The sequence below is a fragment of the Sparus aurata genome, chromosome 24, assembly GCF_900880675.1.
Source record: "Sparus aurata chromosome 24, fSpaAur1.1, whole genome shotgun sequence".
Classification (NCBI taxonomy): Eukaryota; Metazoa; Chordata; class Actinopteri; order Spariformes; family Sparidae; genus Sparus; species Sparus aurata.
Window position 1 is genome coordinate 9,387,340 of NC_044210.1, and position 11,296 is coordinate 9,398,635.

At 44.9% G+C, this 11,296-nt stretch overlaps 1 protein-coding gene across 1 annotated transcript in view; it reads left to right on the forward strand.

The window, feature by feature from the left end:
- The window catches only part of cckbra (cholecystokinin B receptor a), a 46,994-nt gene that overhangs the window by 27,536 nt on the left and 8,162 nt on the right, over positions 1-11,296 (forward strand). The window contains exon 4 of the mRNA XM_030409720.1: positions 11,099-11,226. Coding sequence (XP_030265580.1) covers positions 11,099-11,226 — 128 coding nt within the window. The remainder of the gene's footprint in view (positions 1-11,098; positions 11,227-11,296) is intronic.

Genomic DNA, 11,296 nt, shown 5'->3' on the forward strand with positions numbered 1-11,296 from the left:
ACGTGCACGGCAGCGAATTGGCAGACGTGACTCCGTAACCTCGACGGGAATAAGTGAGGAAACGGAAGAATAGATGGAGTCAGATAGCGAACCGAAGTGTCTTTGGAATGAGTGTGAAAATATTCTCATTTATATTCACTGTTATAGTTTAATCTACATACTTACTTTCTGCTGATTGTTCACAGTGGGGAAACAGCTTGGCATGCTGATTTGGTCATTTTTGGTCATTTGTGCGCCAAACGTCCCGCACAAACCTCCTGAGCTCCCCCTACTTTTCTCCGAGCAGTACAGTGAAGCAGCCTTTTGTGTTACACTTTGTTTCTAACTGTGCTGGTTAATCCATGTTTGTCACTTGGTAAAATATCCATAACAGACGTGGAACTTAATTCATTCAGTGCTAATGGCTTCGCTCGCCCACGTAGCTGTGAAATGGATCTCAAACGTCAACGTCTTGAGATTTACTTTGATTAAATTGATTTTGTTGTGAAATTTTCACGCTGGTAAGGCCGAACCTTTGGCGTACTTCTTCTCCACCGACCTAGAAGGAAATAGGAAATATTGAGGGATAAAGAGTGTTGCTAATGACGGAGAGAGGGATCAGAAGAATTCTTGCCATGTCAGCCTTGAACCCCTGGGCGGAGACTTGTGAAGGCTGTCACAGAGGTGGTGTCTGAAAAATGAATGAAATCATAAATGGGAGACTGTATTTCAGGAGTGTAAAGGTGACCAGGCTGCTCCCGTTGAGGCGCAATTAGAGACAGCGCGAAACGGGAACGTTCTCTGGCGTAGCAGGGGTCGTACCAAAAAATAATGGCCTGGGACAGAAAACATCATTCGGCAAGGATAGGCGTATAATGTGTCTGCTCTCAGTACTGATGCTGCAGGGTCCCATTTTGCCATCATTTTTGATTAACATAATTGTTTGTCTGCTCCTGACTGTACGCCGGAAAAAGGATGGACGAATGACGCGGGAGAAAGGATGGCTGCTGCAGTCAAAAAGTCATCCATCCATCCACAAGCCCCCAGAGGCCCAGTAAAAAGCTGCTTTGTTGTTAAAACGCACCCCAAGTAGATGGATACGCACTTAAAGGACCAGTTACATTCGAGTATCTCGGGCGTCTGTTCATAAACAACTTTGGGTCCTGCAGGATGGGGCGCAATTAAAATGAAAAAGAGGCTGAACACGGCGCAGCCTTGTACACGTCTCCACTCGGCAGCCTTCTGTGGTCGAACACTGTGGAAGGATTCTCTTTTTCCTCCGACTGTCTATCAAAGTGGAAAGCTTCTCCGGGAGAGACGGAACAGTGGGAGGCCGGTTAATTAGTCTGCTCGGCGAGGTGGAGGAGGAAGAAAGTCAGGGCTCGGATGTCAAAAGTCCAGATGTGTCACAGAGTGCGAGGCCCTTTTCAAGTTTAAAAATTCACGCTCCGCTCCAGTCCATCACGACCGTCTTTTAAATTGCACCGCTGTTCAGGTTTGAAACTTAGATATCGGGAGGTCACACCTTTTCATCTACATCTCGCTCGTATGGAAATGGCCCCTTTTATTTTGCACCTAATGAAGCACTGCGCGGAGCTACTGAAGCGTCCATTCTCGGACCGGAATGACGGTCGGAAAATGATGAGAAGACGCGCAAGAGCCATAAAGTGGTAAATGAACCAATTGGATTGAGTCGAAGACATTTGGTAATTGTCGTAATTATTCTTTCGCATGGCAGGCTTTGACAGTTTAATGCAGACTGGAGTTTCACCAAAGGAGAAACACATCATAACAGCAAAGGTAGACGGATGACTAATCTCATTCACCGAGGCAGATCAACCCCGCTGGATACAACAGACATTTAAATAAGCCTGGATAACACTTTCCATAAGTGACAAAGCTGGTTATTCCTGCACGAGTCGAGCATTTTTCAGGCTTTTGATCCGCACAGGCAGGTTTTTTGACTCCAGTGCAGACAGTTATAGACTGTTTCCTATAATTAGGATTGGGTACCGAACCAAATTTACAGTGCCAGTGAGCTATGTTTGAGTCCTTGGCGCTACATCTGTTTCACAAAATGGAGTGTGAGATGAAAAAAAAAAAAGCATTTGAACTTAATCGAGAAAGCGTGATATGATATTGATGATGCCCTGTATCTCACTATAGTCTATCTGCAGTCTACCCTCAGCAACAGGTGGCAAACAAAGCATTAATTACAAGAATGTCTTCCTCCTCGTCTCCTCATCGCACGCTCCGTTTCTTTGAAGCGGTGTTTGTAGTGCAGAAATGTGCAGCACGCTCACAGAATCACACACACCTCCCCTGGTCGGGGCTTGCAGGTGACACGGCTGCTGTCCAAACAGGCCACAGAGCATGAATATTTATCGTGTTTTTTCCTCACGTGGCCCTCTGCCGCTGCTCCATCCATCTGGGCGTCCCCCCTCCCCCCTTGAGGCAAAACAAGGTGTCTCCCCGCACTTCCTGACTGCTTTTTTTTTTTGATCAAGGTCTTTTTTATTTTGCTTTTACAGTTTACAATTAACACAGGTCCAACAGAGCAGGACAAGAAAAATAAATCCCCCATTCCCAGCCCATCCCCTTCTCCCTCAGACACCAGACCTAGAGTATTATCAACGTATGATACAGAGTTCAAGACATTGAGTTCACATAGCCAGACATGAAGAAGAAAAAAGTAAAAAAGTGAAAAAAAAAAAGTCAGATAAATGAAATAAGTTATCTAAATGACTGAGGGCAGCATTAGGGGTTTACAGTGTTAAGTTATCAGCCTCCATATCTTCAACAAACATTAGGAAAGGCTGCCAGATATTATAAAATGTTCTAGTAGACCCCCTGATTGTGTATCTGATCTTCTCCAACTTGATATGGTGCATAGTTTCCCTGATCCAGTGACTGTATGTTGGAGGTGCTGGGTCTTTCCATTTCAATAATATCAGTCTCCTAGCCAGCAGAGTGCAGAAAGCCAGCATAGTTCTTTCCCACATCTCAAGAGGGGGGCCCGCCTGAGCTACACCAAAAAGTGCAATGAGTGGAGTCGGCGCAAGCACTTTCCCAAAAATCTTAGAGAAGGTTTCAAATATGGACTGCCAGAAAGTGCCCAGCTTCGGACATGCCCAGAACATGTGTAACAAAGTAGCTGGGTCCCGACGGCATCGATCACAAGTGGGGTCTATGTCAGCTTTGATCTTAGAAAGTCTGACTTTAGACCAGTGCAAACGGTGTACTACTTTGAATTGAATAACAGCATGTCTGAGACAGATGGAGGAAGAGAAAATTCCCTGTATTATTTTGTGCCAGGTGTCATCTGCAATTGTTTCATTTAAATCAGTCTCCCATTTGTTTTTAAGGAGGTCTAGAGGTGTCATGTTATGAGAATACAAAATCTTGTATATTGTGCTAATAGTTTGCTTTCTTACTAGCTTACAATCAAAAATTGAGTCTAAGAGGCTAGTTGGGGGACATAATGGAAAACATTCTAGGTTTGAGAATGCAAAATTCCGAAGCTGTAAGTATCTATAGAAGTGTGATTTGGGAATATGATATTTTTGTACCAACTGCTCAAAGGAGGCGAAATTACTGTCAATATACAGATCGGACAGTGAAATAATACCTCTTCTGGACCATCCATTAAAGACATCATCTATCAATGATGGGGCAAACATATGATTTTTTGCGATTGGTGTGGCCTGAGAAAGATCTGTCAGCGAGAAGGATCTTCTAAACTGGTTCCAGATCTTGACCGAATGTAAAACAACCGGGTTAGAAGTAAAGTCAGTGATGGACTGTGTAAACGGCAGCTTAGAACATAGTAAGGCTCTTAAAGAAGTGGGGTTTACAGATGCCCTCTCCAAATTTAGCCATTCATTGTCCGTATTATCATTATCATTACCCAGCCAATATAACAATACTCTAATGTTGACCGCCCAGTAGTAATACAAGAAGTTGGGAAGCGCCATCCCTCCCCCTGAGCGAGGTCTCTGAAGCACACTTCTCTTTATTCGGGGTGTTTTTTTGTTCCAAATAAAACTTGATATCTGATTGTTCAGTTTGATGAAAAAAGACTTGGTTAAAAAAACCGGAAGACACTGAAATACATATAAAAACTTGGGCAGTATATTCATCTTCACTACATTAATTCTTCCACCCAAAGAGAGAGGCAGGGGATCCCATCGTTCGATATCTTGATTCAAATTTGACAGTAAGGGCTGATAGTTAGCAGCATAAAGCTCTTTATGTTTATCTGTAATCCATATGCCGAGGTATTTAAATTTTTTAGGGCTAATTTTGAAGGGAAGTGAATTTAAGGATGTCTCACTGTTACTAGTACCAACAGGCATCAGCTCGCTTTTCTGAATATTGACCCTGTATCCAGATAATTTGCCAAATTCTGTTAGCAGAACCATTAGCTTAGGAAGACTCGAAAGCGGTTGTGATAAATAAAGTAGCATGTCATCAGCATAAAGTGAGACTTTATGCTCCTCTCCTGCTCGTTGAATTCCTTTGATGTCAGCATTTTGCCTCAGGGCTAGAGCCAGTGGTTCCACTGCGACTGCAAAAAGGAGCGGTGACAGGGGGCATCCCTGTCTTGTACCACGTTTAAGCTCGAAAAAGGGGGACAGATTATTATTAGTACGAACAGCAGCCAATGGAGATGTGTATAACAATCTGATCCATGATATGAACTTCCGGCCGAAACCAAATCTCTCAAGTGTGCTGAAAAGGTAGCCCCACTCCACCCGGTCAAATGCCTTTTCAGCATCCAGTGAGAGAATTACCTCTGACATGCCAGGTGGAGAGGGGCTATAAAGGATGTTAAAAAGGCGTCTAATATTGAAAAAGGGGTAACGATTCTTTATAAAACCTGTTTGGTCAGGTGATATAATTGAAGGAAGAACACCCTCCAGTCGACGCGCCAGAACTTTGGCAAGTACTTTTGCATCAGTGTTTAGTAAAGAAATTGGCCGAAATGAATTGCACTCCAGAGGGTTTTTCCCTTTTTTAAGGATTACTGAGATAACTGCTTGGCGCATGGTCGGAGGTAAGGTCTTAAGTGAGAGTGATTCTTCAAACACTGACAGTAGTAAGGGGGCAAGTTGGTCTGAGAATTTTTTGAAAAAATCTGTCGGATAGCCATCCGGCCCTGGGGACTTGCCGCTTTGCATAGATCTTATCGCAGATATTATCTCCAGAGGCGAGAGGTCCTTCTCTAATGCATCAGCTATGTTTGGGTCCACGGATGGAACATGCAAGGGACTTAAGAAATCCTTTGTCGCTGAGGGTGTTGTCGACAGATCTGATGTGTATAGTGATTGGTAGAAATTTTTAAAACATGAGTTAATTTTGAGGCTATCTGTAGTCTTCAGACCCTGTTCATCATTAATTGCTGGTATAGTCTGATTGGCAGTTCTTTGTCGTAACTGATGAGCGAGAGCTCGGCCAATTTTTTCCCCATGCTCGTAGCACCCGTGTCGCGACTTTGAGAGGAGGTATTCAGCCTGCTGTGTTGATAAGATATCAAATTCAGTCTGCAAAGATAGACGCCTTTTCATTATGTCAGCAGATAGTTGATGACTGTATAATGTATCTAGCTCCATTATCTGATCTGTTAGTTCTTTAAGGCGTGCTGTGTTTGTTTTTGTTTTATTCGCACAGTAAGAAATGATCTGGCCCCGTAGGTATGCCTTTAGAGACTCCCATATGGTTGAACAAGACATTCCTGGCGTTTGATTAATGTCAAGAAATAGTTTTATCTCAGATGAAATAAAATTGATAAAAGGTTCTTCTGATAGGAGAAGAGGATTAAGTCTCCAAGGACGGTAGCCATACTGTGTGTTAGGAATGCGGATTTTTATGGTTAAAGGACCATGATCTGAAATGACTATGGCTTCATAATCACACTTAGTTACAGAGGAGAGAAGTCTTTTATCAAGGAAAAAATTATCTATACGAGAGTAACTCTTATGGACTGGGGAGTAAAAGGAGTATGCTCTAGAAGTGGGGTTACGGAACCGCCACACATCCGCTACACCGTATGTTTCAAGAAAAAGCTGGATAGTGCGTGCTGATTTAGACAAAGAGATCTTTTTGGAGGAGCTGCGATCTAAGGCCGGGGACAGTACACAATTTATATCGCCACCAAGGATAAGGTGGTGTGACGTCAGGTCTGGTAAGCGAGAAAAAAAGCTTGAGAAGAATGCTGGATTGTCCCAGTTTGGTGCATAAATGTTGGCCAGGATGACTGGAAGTGAGAAAAGTTGCCCCGTCACAATAATGTAGCGCCCTGCAGGATCTGAGTCAACGTTAGTCATTGTAAATGGTATATTTTTATCAATTAGGATGGCTGCCCCCCTAGTCTTTGAGCGGAAATTAGAGTGGTAAACCTGTCCTGACCATCCTCTCTTTATTTGAAACAGGTCTGTTGTGCGCAAGTGCGTCTCTTGAAGAAATGCAATATCGGTTTTCAATCGTTTTAGGTGTGTAAATACCTTTTTACGCTTAACTGGGTGATTTAGTGACTTTACGTTCCAGCTCACAAAGTTGACTGAGAGTCCCTGCTGCCCTCTGGTTGAAGTAGGATCAGTCATAACCTACTGAGTACAAGATGTTATGTAATGAAATTTCACATCTGGCTAAGCAAACTGAAAGAAAGAAAGATATAGAAAAAATAAATCCAAGATTTGAGCAAGTCTGGTATAATCCCTCCCCCCCATCCCATTCAACACCTGGGAAAACAAGGTGAACATGGTACCCCTCAAGAACAAATCCACACATAAGTGTTTGTGGTGGGGAACTCTGCAGAGCCTGCCGTTCAGGCCCCCGTCAAACACCTCAAAAGGACCAATCCAGTGCACTGCCACCATAGCACTTTAAGGCCTTCTATGCATTCAAGTAGGAAAAGAAGAGAGAGAAAAAAGAAAAAGAAAACAAAAAACTACTCAACAGGCTATTCAACACCGCATCTCTTATGGAGTCAATTAGTAGTTAGAAGGCATTAGAAATTCAACACTGTAGATTAGCCACAACATATAATATTAGGTTTACAAAACTTTACACAATAAGGCAATTTCCAAGCAACAAAACACTATTTGGCCCAAGAGTACAGGTGATCAGCAATGACAAAAAAGGAAAAAGGGAGAGAGAAAGGGTCCTTTGGTCAAGCCTTTGGTTCATTTTGAATATTGACCCTTTTGCACAATATAAGGTGGTGAAACTGTAACAGTCCCTCAGAGTGGCAACAACGACATCAGTCCACTGGGTACAGCCAGCTTGGTTATCTCTCCATGAATGTAAAAAGATATAAAATAATATTGTCAGAGTAGGTGGAATCTGAGGTTGAACAGTCAAACAGTCTCACTCACGCTACTCTGCTGCAGGAACGATGTGGCTCTTAACGTAGGTCATCGCTTTTTCTGCGTCGGTGAATTCCTTTACTTCTCCGTGATGAGTGACACGGAGACGGGCTGGGAAGAGTATACCAAACCGGACAGTCGGATGGTTGTGGAGTAGCTTTCGAACCTCGGTGAACGCAGCTCTGGCTTTGGCGACTTTTGAAGTGTAGTCCGGAAAAATAGCAACTGTCTCTCCGTTGTACCGAAGTGGAGCACGGGTGCGCGCCCGGCTCAGCACCTCGACACAGTCTTGGAAGTAGTGGAGTTTGGCTACGATTACTCGCGGTTTCTCACCAGGTTTTCTTGGAGCCAGACTTCTGTGTGAGCGGTCGACGAGCACATCTTTATCCAGCTGTAGTACTTCTCGCAGCAGCTTCGAGACCGATGTCGTGGAGCTCGATCCGGCCGTCTCAGGGACCCCCAGTATTCTGATGTTGCACCGCCGCGCTCTCCCTTCCATGTCCTCACACTTGTCTCGGAGCTCTGCCACCTCCATCTTCAGATTATTTACCGTGCTCTGTAAAGTCACCACCTCGTCTGACCATGTTGACATTCCGGTCTCCATGTCCTGGATTGTGGTTTTCATTTGGTCGATCTCGGAATTAATCGCCGCCATGTTGTTTTTTATTTCTGCTTTTACTGCCTGCAACTCACTTTTAAGGAAGTCGAAATCTTCAGCAAGTGCACATCGCATTTCTGATTTTATCACCGCCGAAATTTCAGTTTTCAGTGAGAGAAGAATCTCCGTTTTCAGGGACTCGGTGTCCATCTTTGTTGTAGTTGACCCTGGCGAAGACGTTTTTGCCGGGGTGGCAGTAGCAGTGTGGCTCGAGGCGGTGTCGGGCCTATTGTTCGCTGAACCAGTGTACTTGAATTTGCGCAGATTCGTCGCCATTCACTCAAACGAAGGCCGTCACCCGGCTTCGGAAATATTTTCAAAACAGACTGGTCGATGCCACAGTGCGCAGCGCGGTTGTTAACTTAAGATAAAAAAGTAAAAAGAAGATGCTCGACGGGAGCCCAAACAAAACACGTCTTACTCCATCGCCAGCTCAACAGCGCCCCCTCTTCCTGACTGCTTTTGTCCAACAGAGTTCCCGCGGTATCAAACGGCCAGCTGATGAGAGGCTCGGACGTACGCCTCCTTCGTTTTTTTCAAAATGAGAGGCGTAAGAGAGGGGCTGCGCACAGTTCACAGTGTCGGCCGGGAGGACATTAGAATATCAGAGAGCGAATGAAACCCCCCGGCCTCGTCCCCTCCGCCGGAGCTTTCATGTGCTGACGGATGTGCGGCGCAAAGACGAGCGCGTTCTCTGATTACGGCGAATCAAAGGGAGGAGACGTGGCTGCAGATGGCGGAGACTTATTAGCATCAAAGTGACATCTGTACAGTTTTCTTTATCTCATTCATTTGCCGGCAACTCTTTTATGCTGTCTCTTTAGGAATAACCGTGCTTTCCCTCCTCCCTTTATCACTTCAGAGCCTCTACTTGTTACAATCCCGAGTGGCTTCCACGCAACTCATTCGTACTGTGCAGCATGCTCGAACAGCGTTCTGCAGGTCTCGGAGGGAATATATGCAGAGTGGTGAGGAGCTGACAGAAGAGTTTTGTACACTACTCAGAAATTCCCCCCTCCGTCAACACTTTGTTCAGTTTTCTCACCCCTTTACTCATTTCACTACTTTTCCCTTTTTTTTTTGTTTTTCTCGTGGATGTGTCATCCATCTAGGCAGAGAGAGAGAGAGAGAGAGAGAGAGAGACACGATCGTTACTCTCTCCGTGCGAGAAAAATGGAACATTTGCGATCAGAAAAGCGGCCGAGCACACAGCCCGGAGCAGCAGGAAACGTCTCGCTGTTGTCACATTACGCCGTATTTATCCATGTTCTCTTGGCCAAATGTAATTTTTCCAAATTGCACCCTGAAAAATGGTTCCTTCGTGATATATGTAGCCATATACGCTGCGTCCAAAGGAGGTCCGGTTGCAGCCATGTGTCAATATGTGCCGTGTGACTGTGTAATCTGTCAATACATCAACAAGCAGTATAAGGTCGCGTTGAAAACCTCCCCTGAAGGTTTAACAGGACGGCTGCCACCTTCCTCAAGCATATCGTGACTTCTTGTTGTTAAACTGACAGCAGGCTTACTGCTCCGACTGGTCCGACTGGCTCACTCTGCAAACTATGGAGATCTCATGTGTCCTCGCGTCAGGACGATACGAGCTGCACATCATGTTCCGATTTTTTGTTTAAGCACGTGTTTCATTTCATTTTAGCATTTTCTCAAGGTTAGGGTTTCTTTTACTTCTTTAGAGCACGTCTGTCTTCGCTAGATGAAACGTCAGACCTTAGATCTAAGATCTGAAGCTCCAGTGTGGAAGATTTAAGAGGGTTTATTGAAAAAAAAAAAAAAGGTTTTCGTAACAGCATTTTGCACTGACATGTTTCTACAGTAGCCCAGAACGGACAAGCCAAGGTGGCCTTTTGCATTTTTCCATTTCGTTCCTCTAGCAACCACCGTTTTACGAATAAAATGCCTCAATCACCTCTTTACCCAAATTGTTGCCCTAAAGGTGAGTATGTATTGAGATGCAGAGATATATCAAGGGAAGTTAGCATGCTAACCGGCTAGCCCCAGCCCATCCTGTCTCACATGTAAATGAACGGCTAGTTTGCTACGTTTCATAAGCTCACGTAGCTTTTTTAGTCACATAAGCAAAGAAAATAAACTCAGGAAAAGTCAAGAAAGGAAATGCTCTCTTACCTATTTTCCTCATTAAACAAACAATACAACTATAGACATTCTGAATTCGACTTTCTTTCTCTACAGCCGCTAGCTGCACGGCTAACTGAGCTGAATAGCCAATGGGAGCCAGCAGCTATAGCCGAAGATAGCTACTGAAACGAGTAGAGTGTGCAGCAGTTAGCTGGTGATGTGCTGCCCCCTATTTGTTTCTGAGCAACAGGTGGCCAATCTTCACACACTTGCACTTGCATGAAGGTTGCGTACAGTAAACATGGCGAGGTCGGTCCCTCTGAGGAACCATACGGATATGTAACCTTATCTAACCAGAAATGCCCTTGCCGCAGCTTCCAAGACAGCTTCGGCAGCGAAAGAAAGTGCAGTAAACAAGACGGAAGACAGGAACATTAAAGACCGCGGAGCACGGCGCAGCATAACTCTGTATAACGAGGGAGGGGAATTCAGTATAATTGTGCACAATATATGCAGGCACAAGCTTCAACGAACAGCGAAAAAAAAAGCAAAACTTTGTAGATGTATGCAAATGTTGCATCAGCAAAAATGCTCCGTCTGGTGAATAAATGCGGCCCAGAACACATGGAGGAGGGTTAAACCGCAGGGTGCTGAGGTGCACGACAGCCCGCAGGGAGACGCTGCAGAACTGTCCGGGGATGCCGCAGTGCCTTTTTGCCACACGCCAAGGGGCTAAGGAGGGCTGCCGGGAGGGGTCGACCATCTGCGGGGGGGGGGGCCTCCCAACACGTACATCAAGGTGCACGAGGGGAAGAAAGACGATGTGCTTTTGCAGCCAGAAGCACGAACATCTGATGTGTTTCGTTTGGTTTTGAGAGGCTGATTAAATTCGGATTTAACAGCGGCTTTCTCCCTCTTCTCTCTGCATATTGTTTTTTTTTCACGCCTCTGTTTCTCTCTCTCTCTCTCTCTCTCTCCATTCTGGCTGTGTTTCCAGGTATGTGCTGCTGCTGTTCACTCTGTTCTTCATCCCGGGAGTGGTGATGATTATAGCCTACGGTCTGATCTCCCGAGAGCTGTACCGAGGCATTCAGTTTGAGCTGGACCAGAGCAGAGAGACCGCCGGTGAGATCCGTCATAAATACAAACCAAGCATTCGAAAAAGAAAAAAAAAAGGCTTTTTTTTGGTTCTCGT